The 20913-nt window shown below is 40.1% G+C and overlaps 1 protein-coding gene and 1 long non-coding RNA gene across 2 annotated transcripts in view; one reads left to right on the plus strand and one right to left on the minus strand.

The window, feature by feature from the left end:
* LOC124281769 (liprin-alpha-1-like) overlaps nucleotides 1-20913 on the plus strand; it is a 138377-nt gene that overhangs the window by 43045 nt on the left and 74419 nt on the right. The window contains 1 exon segment of the mRNA XM_046717743.1: nucleotides 14368-14469. Coding sequence (XP_046573699.1) covers nucleotides 14368-14469 — 102 coding nt within the window.
* Nucleotides 380-14453, minus strand: LOC124281773. The gene is made up of 3 exons (XR_006899975.1): nucleotides 14366-14453; nucleotides 11998-12011; nucleotides 380-390 (listed from the first exon to the last, which is right to left on the minus strand). It is a non-coding gene; the product is annotated as an uncharacterized LOC124281773 (long non-coding RNA).

Raw genomic sequence — 20913 nt, forward strand, 5'->3', positions numbered from 1 at the left:
TGTAATTCTTGATAAGTCCTGGATACTGAGATGCAAAGTGCAAATTAAATAGGGAATATTCATTTTTTACATTAGGGTTAAGGAAAAGGACCCTGGATGTGGATGTTAAATTTTAAACAGTACTGCCAGATGTGTAAGAATGTAAGAACGCTGCTTCTTGGGGATGCTGCTAGTTTATGGGCTTCATATACACTGTATAGTTTGTCAGCCACCAGAAAGCCTCATCACTTCTGAATGAGGTTAGAAAAAATCTGCCTTTTTCATATCGATGACTTTGTTTTGTTACATCGCCTGAAATCATGTCCCTAAGGAAATGTGCAAAAAGTGCTACTTGGAATATTGGTCATGTTCGGTTGTAGCGCCAGCAGGATCTGCCAGAAGACCGGTGCACTGGTTAAACAGTACAGAACATTGGAGAGTTTGAGGGGAAGATGATTCAGATTATTGATGTGTTGATAGGAATATAGATGATATTATACTACCTGTATTATACTAAGGTTATTTATTCCTAGTGTGAGATATATGATAGAGGACGCTCTAAGATAATATTGTAATTTCATTCTTAAAATGTGAGATTTATGATAGAGGACACTCTAGGATAATATTCTCATTTCATTCTTAGAATAATCCAAACTAAAGAATTATTTCACTTGGTTTAAATAATGTTATGAACTGTGTATAAAAATTATGCCCATGGGAGTTTTGTATTATATAGTGCCAAATGGATGTAGTCTCCTCACTTGTGATTACATGCCTTCCATTACACCATGCCCTGTTCTCATTCAGTGTTCGTCTGTACTCAAAACCCCTCTTTTATTCCACTGTTACTTCTCACTAATTAGTAATCAATGATCTTCCATTTCTCCAGGTCCGATTGATTTTACATGCCAGGGGTGGAAATAACTTTAAAGTTGCTAGTGTACTCTCGGTACAGTGGCATATGTAAAATCACTTGCCCTGATCATTTTTCCACTATACCGGCCGTTTTCTTGTTGATTTTTTAAATAAATAAATAAACAACATTATTAACATTGGAAAGTCAACTGGACACCGGTACAGCGTGATATACAAATTTGCTTGCCCGACAGAAAAAACACACTGGACTCGGACGTCGGGCAATGGGTTATTTCCACCCCTGCATGCCCTTCTGTTATTCAACACCCTTCTATTATTCCATGACCTTCTGTTATTCCATTCATCGTTCTGTTAATACATACTCCTCCATTACTCAACACATCTGATTTATCTCATTCTTCTCCATTATTCCACACCTTTCTGTTATTCCACTCACCATCCATACCCCTTCATTACTCAACACACCTCTGTTATCTCATTCTTCTCTGTTATCCCACACCCTTCTGTTATTCCCCATCCCCATTCTGTTATTCCATACACATCCATTACTCAACACGCCTCTGTTATCTCATTCCTCCCCTTTACTCCACACCCTTCTGTTATTCCCCATCCCCATTCTGTTATTCCATACCCATCCATTACTCAACAACTTCTCTCATCCCTCCCCTTTACTCCACACCCTTCTGTTATTCCATGCCTCTCCATCACCTAACTCCCGTTATTCCATGTCCTCTGTTATTCCGTTCCTACTCCTATAACAGAGCACCTTGTAATCCTGTTACTCCTGCATGCATCATTTATACCCTGGCCCCATGGGTACACTTCTATAGGTATGCTCAGCAATTATTCAGAAGTTGACGTGTTCTAGCAATATTGATCCAGATATGGATAAACATCCCCCATTGTGTAGGACAGTTCCCCCTACTGCACACATACACTCACACCTATCTTAGAGTTAATCTTAGATTGCCATCACACCTCACATAGATCCGATACATGGCTGTTGCTGTTGAATGTGTGATGTAAATAGAATTTACTGTGACGTAGTGATTCAGATCATTAGTCCTCCAGAATAGGCAAGGAAGTACAAAGGTTCTGGCTATGCCAATGTTTGAAGTAGTGACAGGTTGTAATTGTATAATTAACTATGAGAAATAATCAGATGCTCTTGACTTTTAATTATGGTTCGTTACCTATGAAGTGTTTTCTATGAATTTGTCGTACATTTTACAGGGCAGTTGGGTAGCCCTGTGTGTTAGCTTATCATGCTGAAGGTGGTGTACTTTGGTGAGCACAACATCACTTTCATGAAGATCATAAGATCATAAAGAATAACAGGTTTTGGGCGTAGTTTTGTTGTGTCAATGAATGGTTTGTCTGGTCAGGTTTTCAGACTGTTGTCATAGACTAACACTTAGTCTCTGATATATATAATTTTGATAATAACAAACAAACCCATTTAAATTGAAAAGGAGCCCCAGTGAGTTGGGAGAACCTGGGGAAATCTAGACTTGCTTCATTTAAGGCTTTGGCATTGCAGGGAGGGCTAGGCAATAGGGACAATAATGAGGTTCAGGGACTGTGAGACAGACTAACTGTTGCCATATTGTTGAATAATTGCTGAGTGTGGCATTAGACACACAAGGAGTATAGAAAACTATTCTGATTCTCTTCATTTCAATGTGAATATGTCTTATAAGATACTGCATACTACGGTTATAACAAACTCAAGGGAATCATTAATTTTTGGGGGTTATAACCCCAGTTTGTTATACGCATTTCAACTAATATATGCTGCAAGTGGTCGGCACCGAAAAGAACTTGTAATTTGTAGTTTGCTGTAAGCATGTTCGACCCATGAAGATCCGGGTTAGAATTGGTCTTCAGTAACCCATGTTTGTCGTAAGAGGCGACAAACAGGATCGAATGGTCAGGCTCGCTGACTTGGTTGACACGTCATCGTATCCCAAATCGTTGATCGATGCTCATGATGTTGATCACTGGACTGTCTGGTGCAGACTCGATTGTTTACAGATTGACACCATATAGCTGGAATATTGCAGAGTGACGTTAAACAACAAACCAACCAACCAATGTCAGCATTTTCATTATAAATGTAGCATTACTGTAACTTAATTTTGTAATATTTCAAAGGAATGTAACAGCAGATCGTAGTATTGAAATGACACATCATGGTAATAAAATAGTTCATGACAATTACCAAGTGCAGCATTAATCTAACAGATACACATATTTAAATGTAAATTCAATTCTTTATTCTCATAAACCACCTTGGTGGTACAAGAGCATATATTGTAAACATACTGTATATACAAATACAAATTCAAATTCAAGATGGAAGTAAACAACATATTAACATTTTTTTCTGACAAGAGATGATAGATGTAGGATATATTTTGATAAATTTACTATGTCTCGAGATGTTTTTACAGATAATATTTTCGTGAACTTTGTTTCATTGGGAAAAGGGGTTAGATGGGAGGGTAAATATTGTTTCCTCAAAGTATCTAATGCTTTGCAATGAAAAATATAGTGGTATTCATCTGCGATGCTTTTAGAAGTGCATAGTTGACACATTCTCTCGTCCCTTTGGAATATTATACCAGCGTCTCAATAGGTAAACTATGGTTACATGTTCTAAATCTCAATAATGGTAAAGAAATGCGTTTTGGAAGGAGGAGATATACATCGTGTTATGGGAGATCAGTTGTATAGGACCTCTTCCATGGTGTAGGGGATTATGAGCCTGCCCCATGGAGACTATAATCATCATCAGGCTGGTTCTAGTTGTCTCTCATATCAAAATAAATAATTATTTACAGATCATCGTCATACTAGCACTAATATTGCTGAGCAACGTTAAACAACAAACAAATCAATATGCCGTAATGTATATTGTATATATGACTCATGTATGTAATATTAACCTTATCTACGTGTAATATGACCAATATTTCCATCAATCATCAATTCCACATTGATATTGCATGGCGCAGTTAATCAAAACTTGCTGACAGGCAATATTTTCGCTGATGCAACAAATCCTTATAGACAATCTAGTTTGAGAACATCACTGGGTCAAGATTAAACGTGTGTCAATGGGGCGATGCAACCTTTGTATTTGGTAATAAAAGGGCTAAGACTGTCCGTCAATGATACTTATGAGGTATTTAGATGGATGGTCTGATCATTGTTTTTTTCTGATATCAGATTTTTTCTAATATCAGAGCTTATTATTGTCTCTTCCAGAAAGTTGATTTAATTTTCGCTGTAAACAGTCCGAAACACAGATTAATAAAAGCTTACCAATGTGAAATCAAAGGGACTTTTCCCTATTAGTTTCTCTAAATTTGTCTGAGTGGCATGATGAGGAATCACATGCTGTAGTTTGAATCGCTGGACTGACCTTTAAGAAAGATAAAATTAGCTGACTTACATTGGTTAGAAGTGTTTTGTGGGTAAAGATCTAGTTTTCATTTTTGTTACAACTGCAAACTTTTCCTGGCTTTTTCCAGCTCTTTTCCATTACGATTCAGCACAAATTAACTATTGGCTCCCCTTGTTAAGTGCCCACCATTGTCGTCTAATCACTGTTGTTGTTTCACATGTACTCGCTACCTGCTTCCTAGTTTTCTTCACCTGATGTAGGAGTAAAAATACTCACCCAAAAATCATTCCTTCATATATGAGAAGTTGACACCCGTTATTCTCGTCTGATCACCATCCAAGCTTTTGAAACTCACTCCTTTATCCGACACCAGGTCTCCTACTAAAACTCATTCACTTGCTTGTCCAGACACAAGCCCACCCACTGAAACTTTTTCTATCAGTGCCCCTGCAGAGATGCCAACCACTCCGATTTTGGAGGAGTTACACCGATTGTCAAATACAAAATCCACTCTCCTATTTGTCTATCAAAAACTCTGATTTTTTAGAAAATACAAATATGATTATAAAGTAAGAATGTTTGAAAGAATTTTAGTAAATATGTTCTTTTGAGTTAAGAATTATCTGGTTAAGTATGCCCAGAAATTGCATATTATCAGGCTAAATCTAAAGAATTTCATAGGGGAGGCCCCCCCCAGACCCCCATCGTCAAAGATGCCTGAGCCCTCAGTCACACTCACCCCCAACTTGCACCTTCAGGGCTCGGGAATTGCTTTTAGCAAGGCATGACTCCTCTTTCCTTTGATTCAGGGTTGGCATCTCTGCCCCTGGTGTCGATAGAGTGCCCTGAACAGCAGGGCCCGGGTTAGAATTGGTCTTCAGCAACCCAAGCTTGTCATGTGAAGCAACTAACACGATTGGGTGGTCAGGCTCGCTGACTTGGTTGACACATGTCATTGTATCCAAATTGCATAGATCGATGCTCATGCTGTTGGTCACTGGATTATCTGGTCTAGAATCAGTTATTTACAGGCTACCGCCATATAGCTGGAATATTGCCAAGTGCGGTTTTAAACAACAAACCTACCAACCTAACCAGCAGACACATACACCTGCACATATACATCTGCACATACACATCCTTATACCAGTACAATAATCTTGAACTCCATGTTTACGCCCCATTTCATCTCTCACCATTAAATTTCTAGTCATTGCACAGCCTTTTTTAAACAGACACCTTCATGTCTTCAGGGACTTGTATTGGTCTGACTTTACTCAGTAATAACATCTTACAGATCTTATAAGGTTGTATACACCAGGTGCTGGGGAATACGTAGCAAGACCAGGTGAAGCCTTTTGTATTGAAGGAACCAACCATTTACTCTCATGGGGATTCAGGCTTAGAAAAGGTCCATAGCAGCCTCTGTTGGTCATGAGACAAGTTAATGGATGAAGTGGTCAGGCTTGGTGACTTGGTTGATAGAGTGTCAACAAAACCAGGAAATTATGATTTCTGAGACTTCCAGGAAAGTGGAACATTAATGGTTCTATCCCAGGCCATCGTACCAAAGGTTAACAGCGGTGGGTAGCCTAGTGGGTAAAGCGTTCACTTGTCATACCGAAGACCAGGGTTCGACCCCCCACATGGGAACAATGTGTTCCTGCTGTGACGGTGATGAAATATTGTTAAAACAGCATGAAACCCAACTCACTCACTCATGAGGGGGTGAAAGGTGATACTTTATGCTTGTTGCTCGGTATTATGGTATACAACAGCTGTGTCAGTATACTGTGTGGGATATCAGTGTTAAACTGTAGCAGACCCAGGAAGATCTGGGTTAGAATTGATCTTTGGTAACCCATGCTTGTTATAAGAGGCGAATAAAGGGATCGGGTGGTCAGGCTCGCTGACTTGGTAGACACATGTCATCGGTTCCCAATTGCACAGTGTGCAGATCAATGCTGATGCTGTTGATCACTGGATTGTCTGGTCCTGACTCGATTATTTAAAGACCACCGCCATTAAGCTAGAATATTGCTGAGTGCGGCGTAAAAATAAACTCACTGCCGTAGCATTGTATCTCAGTTGGCTGGCACTGCAATGGTTAAAGCAGCCAGATACAGGCACACATGCTTGCACATTGCTGTAACTCAGTGTCCCAAGTCCCATTCCACCATCTCACACACCAGATGTATTTTGCTTTGAGACACCAGCATACAGTCGGGGGAAGAAAGTATTCACATCCGCTTGAACAAATAGATGACTGAAAATTAATTCAAGGTTACTGTTCTCAGTGAGATGACAAGACATTGATCAATAATGAATAGATTTAGTATGTTGAATGGTAAAGTCTCCTACTCACACAACCTGCTAAGTGAGATACAGACGGTGTGATAGCCAGAGATATAGAATGTCTGCCAGATCACGTGATACTGGCGCTCTGATAGCCAGAGATATAGAATGTCTGCTAGATCACGTGATACTGGCGCTCTGATAATTCATTCTACTGCCACGTTGATGGATCAGATGATGCAGTTGTTTTAGTATGTCAGAAGGTACAGACAATGTAAGAGATTGGTGGGGAAGCCAAGTGGTTAAAGCATTTGCTTATCATGCCAAAGGCATGGGTTTGAATTCCCACATGGCGACAAAGTGTGGAGTCAATTTGGAGTGTTACCTCTCTGTGATATATAGCTGGAATATTCAATAAGTGGTTTAGATCCAAACTCTGTCTCCTTCTACAGGGTTACTGATAGGTCAGTTGATACAGGGTTTCTGATTGTCAGTTGGTACAGGGTTTCTGGTTGTCAGTTGATACAGGGTTTCTGATTGTCAGTTGATACAGGGTTTCTGATTGTCAGTTGATACAGGGTTTCTGATTGTCAGTTGGTACAGTGTTTCTGATTGTCAGTTGATACAGGGTTTCTGATTGTCAGTTGGTACAGTGTTTCTGATTGTCAGTTGATACAGGGTTTCTGATTGTCAGTTGGTACAGTGTTTCTGATAGGTCAGTTGATACAGGGTTTCTGATTGGTCAGTTGATACAGGGTTTCTGATTGTCAGTTGGTACAGTGTTTCTGATTGTCAGTTGATACAGGGTTTCTGATTGTCAGTTGATACAGGGTTTCTGATTGTCAGTTGGTACAGGGTTTCTGATAGGTCAGTTGATACAGGGTTTCTGATAGGTCAGTTGATAAAGAGTTTCACATAGGTCATGTGACAAGGTCAAATCAGACTGCATGTTTGATGGGTCACATGACACAGGGTGTTTGATGGGTCACATCAGAGACTTTCTGATCAGTCACATGATAGTCTTTATGATTGGTCACATGACACAATCTATCGTTTAAATCACATAACAGTTTTTCCTAAAAGGTCACATGATACATGTTGTCTGATGCAACACCCAAAGTTGAACCAGTGCTAACGCAACAAGCGCCACAAGACCAAAGGCAGTGATTGAAATCCCATCTTGTTCATACACACCTCTAAACCTGACCGACAAAGCCACATTCATGTTCACAAACATCACAGAATTTAACTCCAGTAACAGTGTCAAAGCAGTATCCCACAGATGATTGGCATATCTGAAACTTAAAGGACCCTTTGCCCCAGATCCCATTACAACCGATGGCAGTACCACTGCAGCATGACAAAGGCTTGGAACCTGCTGTGTGTGTTTTGTTGAGAAGGCCCTGATGGACAACGCAAACATTGACACAAGGAAGGAGCTCATGGATGCTTCCTGGTTTGTCTCTAACAGTTATGCTGTGGATATTGCTAAAGTCAATGCATTGTGTTTAATGAGAAACAATCGCACCAAACCATCAAAGGGGCTTCGGTTGGCTGATAGACGTTAGGTTTGCTCTCTGGAGCCTGTAGTCAGCTAAATTGAGCCTAATTGAGGATAAGTGACATTTGGGCATTGGTAGAGACATGGCAGGAGATCGGCATCTCTCCGCTGATATAATGCAATGTCCCACAGGACGACTAGGTAGTGGTGATTAGTGATATTAGTTAGGTCCGGCCTTGTTGCTGAGGGGAAGCTGTTGCTCCATCACAATGTGTACATGCAATAGGATTCGATAACGGTGTCGTAACTCTGGTGGTTTGAACATGGGTAAAACAGGCAGGGCTTGTGTTTTATCTAGACTGCGTTAATGGTGTACTGGAGTTGATGATTCTGATGGTTGTAGTGGTGTACACACAGAAATGTCATATGGTCTTGTAAATGTTACCAGTCTCTCACAGTCTCCTAGGCAACATATGCGAGTCATAGCGTCAGCTGAGCCAATGTGCTATATCATGATTAATATATTCATTCAAATTAGCGAAGAAAACATTGCAATATTTGAATATATTATGCCTGATAGAATAATAGTTTCAGATATAACTCTTCCAATAACCATAAAACCATCTCCAAGAGATACTGAAACAAATTTAGAAATCTGCATCTAGATCAAGTTTTGAAAGGCATTTAGAAGTTGGATGAACATGAATACATGACACATTTTATGGATAACAACTTCTTTTTTATTCTTTACACAAGGTTTCAGAGCTAATTCTTGCTCCTTCATTCACCTGATGAAGGAGCCAGAATTAGCTCTGAAACGTTGTGTAAAGAATAAAAAAGAAGTTGTTATCCATGAAACGTGTCATGTATTCATGCATCTAGATCCTCTAATGCTGCGTGAATAAAGGTGTATTGTTAACTGGTGTTCATGAACATAGGGTGAATCTGTAATATGTCCAAATTGGACTAGTATTCTTGAACATAGGGTGAATCTATAATATGTCATGAACATACCGTAAAGCAGTAACATGTCCAAGACGAAATTGGAACAAGTTGTTCTGACATGAAGATTTATTTCAGATTGTATCCTTTGTTCATGAACATCGGGTAGATGCATAAGACGTTCAAATGTGGAAATCTTATGTCCACAATTCATAATCAAGTTGATTGTGTAACCAGCATGGGGCACTGGTGCAGTTCAAGCTATTTCTCAGTAAGACCCTGTAAAAGGAGAAAGCAGTCTTCACTTCATGAAAATGAAGTGAGGTGAGGTGAAATTGGGTTTTTAACGCCGTGCTTGAGAATATTTCGCTCATATGACGACGTGCATGCGTGTGTATGTGCGGCTGCTTGTACTAGCCCAGACTTAAGCTGGTTTTATACCATGAGATACCATGCCGCAGTGAAGCATGAATACCCCACTCACACACATTATACTGACTCCGAGCCAACCAGTCCTTGTTAACCTATTAATGCCGAGCGCCAGGCAAGGACCAACAAGTACCATATTTTAACGTCTTTTGGTATGACACGGTCGGGGATCGAACCCGTGACCTTCCGCTCTCTGGGCGGACGCTTGAACCACTACACCACGGAGGCGGTCCCTTCACTTCATGAAGTATTAAGACATCGTGATACTTCATTGTAGTGGAGTACATGGGAGTTGTTTTTAACTGGTGGTTTGTTGTTGAAGTTCTTAAATGGACTGACAATGAGATATCCAAATTATCCCTAGTCCTCCAATTTATTTTTCTGGTACATTGTATATACTTCTGGATATTGAGGAGGACTCTTGGACATAGAAGGTGTATCAGAAATTGTAGCCTGACATTATGTTTTGGAGAAAACTTGTTAATATATTGATTGTCAACAGCTTAACATACCAGATCAGACCAAAGTTTACTAGTACAGGCTTTAGACAAGTTGCAGACGCTGTAGACGCTGCTGTCCAGGGCAGGTCAAGATTATTCCTGTTGCCCAGGACTCAACACTTGACTCCAACGTAGCCTGTTTGCTTGAGGCTGGTGAAATATTATATGGGTTTAGGGAATACCATTGCTGCTAATGCTGTTATTGAAAATGTTCAAACAAGTCAATTTTCGCAATGTCTGGAATTTATCTAACCGGGTGCTTGACAGATATTAAGTTATGTAACCCTTGAACTAAATGTTGGAATTTAGTTTAACAGTGCATTATACCCACATTTTCTCAGTAAATAAGTATAATACGGAGTATTTCTATTCCACACAGCTCAGGAGCATGCTCGTGAAGCAGAATCCTCTAATCCTCATTGAAATTGAAATCCTTAGATGAACCTGACCTGATTGGATGTGTGTTTGATAAATTAAGCAGTGAAATAACGTTTCTGAGATAAAGAAAGTTTATGAGATTCTAAGTTTATCAGTAGAGATAACTAATTATCTTAGTTATCATCTCACTCCCATCAACCCAGAACATTGTCATTACAGACTGGGTTCAGCCATGCTACTCAATCCCATGTCAGAATTTAGATTTTTTATCAACAGTCATGATAATATACTTTGTATTATTATGACAACCGATCAGACCACTGATAAAATTGTTTAATTTCAAGTTGTATGGAACAGCTGGTGTGTCTAGGAAACCAATTTATATACTTTCTGCATGAAAACAATATTTGCGCATATTGGACATTTAGTCGTGTCACCTGGGATAGTAATGGCCACTAGTCTGTCATGGTGTCCTCCTATAAGAACTACAGCTAAAAACAACACATGTTATGGTCCAGTGCACAGATTAACTACATGCTGTCACCTGCGTCTGCTTAATGGATTTGCCCAACAGAAAACAAATAAAACATATATAACATTTGGATGAACAAGTCCTATTTTCCAAATGTCTAGTTACATTACATGATCACCAAGCTGAAAAAATGTCGTATTGGTTCAATATGACCAGTGGAGTCTAACCTTATCACATTTTGGATGCAGTTATTAAAGATGCTGGTTCTTGTGCATTTGATCTTTTGAAATTAAACATTTTGATAAAAGTGAATATTAATTTCATTAACAAAATACTAATGAATTAACCCCCTTTAATCTGTCTCAATGGAAATACTTCAAAGAAAGTCATAAAAAACGTAGCACCGATAAGAATATATATCACCATACACTAATTAGCGCAATTTAATACGAGGACTACTTGACAGCTATGGAAGGTCATCCAGTGCTGAGGCCATCGGAGATGCATTAGTCCTGGCAGATCATGTGACCGCGTGTTCATGTGATGGGAAATATGCCCTATGAGCTCATGTCCAATAAATCAAGCAGTGCCGAACATACGTTATCAATAACCCGACCGAGCAATTTATTGGAGTGTATACCTGCCATTTTAACCTTTCTGTCTCACAGAATGGTCATGGCACCGGCCTCAGGCAATTATCTGTTTAAATATAGCCAAACTGGAGGAAATAAGCATTGGCAAAATAGAAATTCTAAGCCATTGTTCACTTGAAATGACTGTTATTGTAAGACCCTCCGAGAACGTGGGGGCATCATAGAACGGAATGGCCATTAACTCTTTGTCAGTGTCAGACAGATTATCATAAATTCTTTGAACAGTTTTGTCCCATATTCTTTCCAAGAGGAGCACGTCAGTGTGTCAGCGAATGAGAGTAGGTTCGCAGTGTTACAGATGACAAGAAAATCTGAGAAAAACACTGTCCTGCCCGGATGTGTAGATCACTGCGCAATGATTCTGGATAAATCCCAAACTGCCAGGGACTTGTATCTTATTTCAACAGATAAAAGCAGGCTGTTGTCTTTTTGTTAACATAACACATGTTATATTTGGGATTACACTTTCTTAGTAAAGTACAGATTCTAGAACTTTTGTTGGGTTGAGTCCCATCCGGGATTCGAAACTACACCCTCAGAGTCAGGCACTTAATCGCCAGCACACAAAGTCAGCCGCCTAACCTGCTCAGCCACCGCGGCTTCCACAAAAATGGAAGTCGGACAACTGGTAGGCTGTACCCTCTGATAAGTGTAAATTGGCACGGCTCCCATGGCCGAAAGCTATGATTACACAATGGCATTTAGAAAGTGGTCAAATGTAACATATGTTAAAGTTGGAATTACACCTTCTTAGTTAAGTACACATTCTAGTAACAGATTTGTTAACATATAACAAAAGTGATGATTGGCATGATACAGAATGTATTGTCATTCAAGGGTTATAACACTAGGTATTTGCTATATCGCAAGTGCAATGTTGATCTGAACAATCTCTCACAAGGTTTACAGTGTTTGCCCTAGTATAAAAATTGAGGAGGTAAATGAGAGGGAGTCATGGACATGTTTTGGGAGTCTTCAGTTTGGAACTTTCATCAAGACATCAGCTTTGATTGTTTAATAATGACAAAAAACATCCTCGGTCAAAAAATAAAACAAGCTGTCATCACAGTCATCACACGGAAACCAAAGTTAAGATTATCTGAACTAAGGGCCCAGTACCATTGCATCAACAATGGCACAAGCTTCTAAATTCACTGCGTATTTGAGATAATTTGTACGTCAAATATGCAGGTTTTCTGCGTCATGGCAAACACTGGGTTTTCACAGTTCTGAAAAGGCCTTCATCCAGCCAGTCTGGACCTGGAAAGACTTTAGTTTCTCTGTCTTAGGTTGTGTAATCTGATAAAATGTCTTGGAAAATGGCCTCCAGTGCTGGTCCTTTTCTGGTGCTCATAATTCATGTGCAAGTCCTCACTGATTTTATCTGATGCATTTAATATATGGTGTGCACCAAATGATTTTTATGGGCTGTAATATGATAATCCAATATTTTACGTTTGTATTGATTTCCAATGGTATGAGGCCTGTTGTCACTACTTCCTGCTTGCTGACTCGGTGCGGGGTGATGGGGTGGAAGGTTCGTTGAAGCGAGGCAGGATCAGCTGATGGACAAGCACGCATTTCTCCCACTTGTGTCATGTGCATGATAGATTGTAATTCCAGTATAGAATAAGTCTCCAGTACCCCATGCTTGTCTTCTTTCGAGGATTTAAGTATAGAATAAGTCTCTAGTACGTAACGCTTGTCTTCCTTTGGGGATTTATGTGTAGAATAGGTTTCCAGTACCCCATGCTTGTTTTCCTTTAGGAATTCCATTATAGAATAGGTCTCTAGTACACAATGCTTGTCATCTTTTGGGGATTCCATGATAGAATAGGTCTCCACTACCTAATGTTTGTCTCCAGAGCGTTCCAGAACTACATAAACAGCAGTACCTCATACCCCTCGAAGATTGCAAACTCACTCAGAGGCGCCATGCTTCATGCTTCCTCTAGGGAACAAACGGCCCTAGTCCCCAAACTCCTTCAGAGGCACAACAGACTCCATGACCTCTTGCTTCCTCTGGGAACAAACGGCCCTAGTCTCCCAAACTCTTTCAGAGGCACAACAGACTCCATGACCTCTTGCTTCCTCTGGGGAACAAACAGCCCTAGTCTCCCAAACTCCTTCAGAGGCACAACAGACTCCATGACCTCTTGCTTCCTCTGGGGAACAAACGGTCCTAGTCTCCCAAACTCTTTCAGAGGCACAACAGACTCCATGACCTCTTGCTTCCTCTAAGGAACAAACAGTCCTAGTCTCCCAACTCTTTCAGAGGCACAAACAGACTCCATGACCTCTTGCTTTCCTGGGGAACAAACAGCCCTAGTCTCCCAAACTCCTTCAGAGGCACAACAGACTCCATGACCTCTTGCTTCCTCTGGGGAACAAATGGTCCTAGTCTCCCAAACTCCTTCAGAGGCACAACAGACTCCATGACCTCTTGCTTCCTCTGGGGAACAAATGGTCCTAGTCTCCCAAACTCCTTCAGAGGCACAACAGACTCCATGACCTCTTGCTCTCCCAAACTCCTCTGACCTGCTTGGAACAAACGGTCCTAGTCTCCCAAACTCCTTCAGAGGCACAACAGACTCCATGACCTTATGCTTTCTCTAACTTAGTCTAAGGAACAAACGGTCCTGGTCTCCCAAACTCTTTCAGAGGCACAACAGACTCCATGACCTCTTGCTTCCTCTGGGGATAAACAGATCCCAGGAGCTCATGCTTCCTCTAAAGCAGTTACACCTCAGTCCACTATGTTCCCACTTGGCCAGCATGTATCCCAGTACCTCATCCTTTCTCAAAGACAGAACTATGGCAGACAAACAAAGGGTGCTTTTAATTATTTGATGATTCCTTAGCATTTAGTTAAACAATTTTGTTTTGAAATATGTTGCCTGGTTGTCTATTTATATTGTGACTTTTGTTTACAGGAATTAGCAACAGTAAACAAGGAACTAAATCAAGCACGGGAACACTTACTAGAGAGAGAAGAGGAAATAGCGGAACTTAAAGCAGAAAGAAATAATACTAGGGTAAGTTGTAATATTTGCCAGATTTACAGAATGTGAATCTTATGCTTTTTGTCATGTCAGTACACACTGCGTTCATGTATGTGGCCACAATCTACATATAATGGCTCTTGCTTTCTTGGACTGATTCAGCTCCACAACTTTTCTGAATGACATAACACTACAAAAGTACACTGTTTTCATAAATAAGCAAATTTTTTTATTGTTGAAGGCCACACTCCGCAATATTACGGCTGTGTAATGGTATTCTGTAAATACAGGAGTCTGGACCAGACAATCCAATGATTGATATCATGAGCATCGATCTGCCGAAATGGGATATGATAGCAATAGCACAACTAATCCACTTGTTGTGCAGCATCTCAAATACCACTTGCAGCATTCTTCTCAGTCTCATAATTATGGAACATGTGAAGATCCGGGTTAGAATTGGTCTTCAGCAACCCATGCTTGTGGTAAGAGGCGAGTAACGGGATCGGGTGGTCAGGCTCACTGACTTGGTTGACACATGTCATCATATCTCAGTTGCTTAGATAAGCACTCATGATGTTGATCACTGGATTGTCAGGTCTGGACTCGATTATTTACAGACCGCCACCATATAGCTGGAATATTGCTGAGTGCACGTTAAACAACATACAGACATAATCATGGATGCAAGGAGCCATGTGTGAAGGAAATGGAAGGTCGGGCACTGTGACTGGTTTGATGGCAGGTCATTCTGACCCAGTGCCACAAATGATTGTTCATGCTTTCAGTCACAGGTTTTAGTGGTTCAGCTGTCACTAACAGGCAGCAGTGGTGGAGTTGGGTTGAGTTGGGCTTTATGTCACATCGGCATTATTTCAGCCATATAGTGATGAGATCAAGTCTGCATTCATAAACATTTTAAGTACAAAGTCCAAATTAGTTGTATGTTAAGAACATATATATTCATTACATTATTATTTTAAAACAGAAAATGTCATAGCACCAAATTCAAAAGCAAGCAATTTAAATTACATAGTTACAATTTATAAAACAGGTCAACTTCCCTCAGGTAGTTAACAATGAGATGCCCGCTCACGCTGGAAAACAGATCTTTCAGATTTCTTGCATCATAATGTGCATCCCTTGCAGTTGAAAATTCCGCACAGTCAATCAGAATATTTCCCAATTGCGCAGATCGATGCTCATGCTGTAGATCACTGGATTGTCTGGTCCAGACTCGATTATTTACAGACCGCTGGCATATTGCTGAGTGGGCGTAAAACTAAACTCACTCACATTAGCTGTTTCAGTGACAAGATTAAAACCTATGATATGACGTAGGCTGCATCCCTAAATAGAACTCCAAATATCAGGTATCAAGAAAGATGGGCTTTAAAATCTGTTCATCAGCTTGGCTGTGAAATTGGAGGCAATGAGTATTTCACTAAAGTTTTGAGAACTTGACAATCCCGGATGAGTCATGATTTGATGAAAGCTGGTTTGAGCCTCAAACCTGCAGGGGCTGCACAGTTAAGAAGCGATAATCTTCTGCAAGGCTCATGTTTCCCTTACACATTTCTCAAAGCCTCTGCCCTCACAATTCCTTGTCTCATCTTCCCATAGGACATCCGAGTTGATATGCTTCTCAAGATAGACTGAAACATCTCATACTGCCTACTCAGGTTCGAAAGTTGTGCATTTTTGCCTATTGATGAATGGTTTCTTTCCAAAAAGTTTTAAATTGCTTCCTATCTCTGTGTCTCCATGGGGATTGCCAGGAAGAACAGGTATATCCAATTCTCCATGTTTAGCAGTTGCTGACAACAGGAGGGATCAGCTGGTATCCAGGTGCGACCTTGTTGTTGGTGCGTTGGTGTTCACTTACAGGTGGATCACTGATCTCATTTTCAGTCTATAGTGATTATAATACGATCCCCCCCAAAGAACTGGAATATAACCATGGCGTCAAACAGCTTGTACTCACTCACCCTGTGATGGTTTCGTAAGAAAACATAGTTCTGTGGTTACCTTGGTGCTTAACCCATTCAACACCGTAGGCCGGAAAACCGGCCAAGACGTCACGAGTCCCCAGACACCGTAGGCCGGAAAACCGGCCAGGCAGTAGTCGCATCAAAATGATATATAATTTTAGGAACCTAACTAACATATGATTCGTTTATCAAATCTATCACTTTTCATAATGCCTGAAAACACTTATTACATTTCAAATGGCCATATATAATCGACAGAATTAGAATTATGAACTATTTTTTTGCAATGTTATTGAAAAAAACGATTCTCAGACACATGCTTCGGCAACGGGTCCACATCAGAGAAAATTAACGATGTTTCGAGGAAATAATTAAACAAATTAAATAAACTGAAGAATAAAATCAACAACAGTACTCATAAAAGTTGTCAAACGAACATTATAACTTACTATTTCCATCTTTATTGTGCGATCGTGTAATGTAATTCAAGTGACATCTCGGCTTTCGTCTCTTCGAACTTTACGCTCGGACACGAAGGTTAATGCTAAAATATATGCATTAAAGTTTCTTGTCACAGGTCATAACCTAGCACTAAGTTCCATAATATACGCATAGATGGTGATTTTTTGCTTAACACGTTCAGAATAGCATGATTTTACCCAAAACTTTCGTCTGAACCTGCAGGTTTTCGTTTACGACGACAGTAACCATTGCTGTTATCTGATTGGCTGCCTTAGGTCACGTGTCTGATTTTGACCAATCACGATCCTTATAGCAGACTGAGGCAAATAAGCGTCATTAGAAACCAATCTTTATCCAATAAAAGCGCTTCTTACAACTGTGAAGATACTCTTGGCAATGGTACAGTGATATTGTTGATGTTCAGAGCTTTCGAACGATACCCGCCATCAAACGAATCGCCTCACATGTTATTCATACGAAGCCTCGAAAACGGAGGTATTTCACGCTGTTGTATCACGTTACCGAGCAGAAAGCCACAGATATCGGGAAATAGACAACCATACATATTAATTCAGAAATATTTTTATAATAATTTTCCGATTACGTAACAATGAAAATATAAAAGAAAAAGGTAAGGGGATATTATGAAATGTTACAAAGGGATATAAATCGCCTCATTTTTTGCTTCCTTCGTGGTTTATCTGGACATATAAATGTGTAAGCCTGCATTTTCATTAAAAATTAACTTATTTAAGTTGTAGTCGTATTACTTGAATAATATGATAAAAAATAACTTTCATATTTATAAACAGTAGGATTAGACCTTTCAAATGGTGTATGATATGTAGTAGTAATAATGATTTACGAGCTGAAAATTTTCAATGATAAACATAGGCTTCATCTATGACCTCAGAGTGTCTGGGAACTGCGGTGTCATGGCAGTAAGTGCCTCTGGTTGACTGGTGTTGAAAGAGTTAAGAGAGGACAACTATATTGTGACATTGCTGCTAAAGAGAAGACAACTCTGTTCTAACATTGTTGCTTGTGAGAGGACAACTATTGTGACATTGCTGCTAAAGAGAAGACAACTCTGTTCTAACATTGTTGCTTGTGAGAGGACAACTATATTGTGACATTGCTGCTAAAGAGAAGACAACTCTGTTCTAACATTGTTGCTTGTGAGAGGACAACCATTGTAACATTGTGACATTGTTGTGACTAAAGCTAGAGAAGACAACTCTGTTCTAACATTGTTGCTCGTGAGAGGACAACTATATTGTGACATTGCTGCTAAAGAGAAGACAACTCTGTTCTAACATTGTTGCTTGTGAGAGGACAACTATATTGTGACATTGCTGCTAAAGAGGAGACAACTCTGTTCTAACATTGTTGCTCGTGAGAGGACAACTATATTGTGACCTTGCTGCTAAAGAGAAGACAACTCTGTTCTAACATTGTTGCTCGTGAGAGGACAACTATATTGTGACCTTGCTGCTAAAGAGAAGACAACTCTGTTCTTAAACATTGTTGCTCGTGAGAGGACAACTATATTGTGACCTTGCTGCTTAAGAGAAGACAACTCCGTTCTTAAACATTGTTGCTCGTGAGAGGACAACTATATTGTGACCTTGCTGCTTAAGAGAAGACAACTCTGTTTTGATCTGACCACTAAGTATAAGATAACTCTGTTCTGTTCTCACTGCTTGTGAAAGGACAACTCTGTTGTGACCTGGCTTTTGAAGAGAAGACAACTGTTTTAATCTGACTTCTAAGGAGAAGACAGTTATATTCTGACATGACTGACATTAGAAAAATAGTCCCCTTAAAACCGAAATGTGCATCTTGTAATTAGGGGCCGTTCATAATTTATGCCTAGGAGGGGTGATGATGATTTTTATGGAGAGGCATGTACAATGTGACTGCCCCCCCCCCCTAAAATTCATGTTCAAAGTAAGTGACCCCCCTGGATGTCATGTACAAAATCAATGACACCCCCCTTCCCATATTTTTAAGCGTACTTTAAAAAAATAATTTTTTGTATAAAATTGCAGAACAAAATGGGTGACCCCCCTCTTAAAATTATCATCATCCCACCACCACCCACACCCTACCATCCATCCCCACCACCCACAACCACCATCACCCTAGCCATAAATTATTAACGGTCCCTTACACACATCAACAATCTTTTGGCTTTTGTGAATTTAGTCCATTTTGTGCAAGAACCAATTTTACATTAGTTGTTGCAGTGTCAGTTCATCAGTGAAGATGCATGTTTTGACATCTCATGCTTGGAGTTCATGCCATGACATTGCTGGAATAGTGCAAGATTGGCAGAAACAACCCGATGATTGACAATCTCATTTATATCAAAAATACTCCAGTAGAATATCTCTGTGTGAAGATCCTGCACCTTTCACTGGAGGTAGCTGACATGAACACACCAAACCAGTCACTGCTGGTCCTAAATTGGAACAGAATGTTTGTGTTCTACCTGATTCTTAAAATCAAGCTGGTGAAGATTTGGTGAAGATTTGGTGATGCCCTTGTAAGGAGAACCAATGTAACTTGACTGGACAGTGAAAATTTACCTGACATGATCTGGGTAGCTTTTGTCAGGTCTTCACGCGCAGAGATATCGGGAATAAAATATCTGGTTGTTAGTGTCTGTCACTGAGTGATACCTTGGCTGATATTTGGAGAGTTCATGTACCCTTGAGGGGCGATGGGGTAGCACAGGGGTTAAAGCGTTCAACCGTCACTGCAAAGACCTGGGTTCGATTCCCCAATGTGTGAAGCCCATTTCTGGTGTCCCCCACCGTAATATTGCTGGAATGTTGCTAAAAGCGTTGTAAAACCCAACTCACTAATTTACCCTTGAATATCCAGTGTTATGATGCAAGTCGAAAGTCTTGGTTTTGCCCATGGAAGCCATGTTTGGAATAGAACCATTTTCCTATTTAGCAAACTACCATACCTGCTTGACCAAGCTAGCTGGTTAAACACTTACAGTAAACAAAAACAGTTTAACTTACAGTCACTGAAACATAATTTTCCATTCCCTTACTGTGAATGTCTCTGCCCTAAATGAAGCAGGTCTAGATTTTCAGGGGCCAAGGGGTAGCCTAGTGGTTAAAGCGTTCGCCCACCATGCTGAAGATCCGGGTTTGATTCCCCATTGTGTAGAAGGGTATGACGTGTGAAGCTCGTTTCTGGAATCCCCTGCCGTGATATTACTGGAATATTGCTAAAAGCAGCATAAAACCTCTCTCACTCACTCACTCACTCACTTGATGTGCTGTAGGTTTGTTGACCCTATTTCTGTGCATCTCTCCAGGCACAGTATTTTTGGTTTTCTGTGTCCATTCTCTACATTTGTTCTAGGCGCACATTTGTGCATCGTGTCAAACCCTGATAAGCATATAAAATACACCAAAATAGATCCTGAATTGTTCTTCCATTATTCAAATAAGTAAGACATGTCCCCATAACTGGAGTGAAATCTCTACAAACTATAACAAGCAAGTTTTTCTGCAGCTTCACAAATTACAAAGAAATGTCATTTTACGGTATCTTCAAAGATCTAAAATTACTAATCTTTGAAGTGCTGCCTTCATACAGCCAAACTAATAGATTTACTGGAGACATTTACGTAAACAATACTGGTTGAATGTCACTGGTCTCGATCAGCCTCAGTTATCAATATGGATCTTGGTCAATATTTTAGTCACACACTTTAAGGCTTTTGTTGATAGAGTAGAAAAACATGATATCTCAGAAAAATGTATTGCAGAAATATCTGAAAATGGAGATGCGTTTTGAAACAAGAATTATCAGGGCTAAAGAGAGTAAGTGAGTTTGGTTTTATGTCGCTTTTAGCAGTATTCCAGCAATATCACAGCAGGGGACACCAGAAATGGGCTTCACTCGTTGTAGGGAATTGTGGGAAATCGATCCTAGATCATCGGCGTGACGAACAAACACTTGAACCAGTAGGCTACCCCACCGATCAGGGCAAGAGAGG

Source organism: Haliotis rubra, unplaced genomic scaffold, assembly GCF_003918875.1.
Source record: "Haliotis rubra isolate DU_JTF1 unplaced genomic scaffold, ASM391887v1 Scf29, whole genome shotgun sequence".
In the NCBI taxonomy this organism is placed as follows: domain Eukaryota; kingdom Metazoa; phylum Mollusca; class Gastropoda; order Lepetellida; family Haliotidae; genus Haliotis; species Haliotis rubra.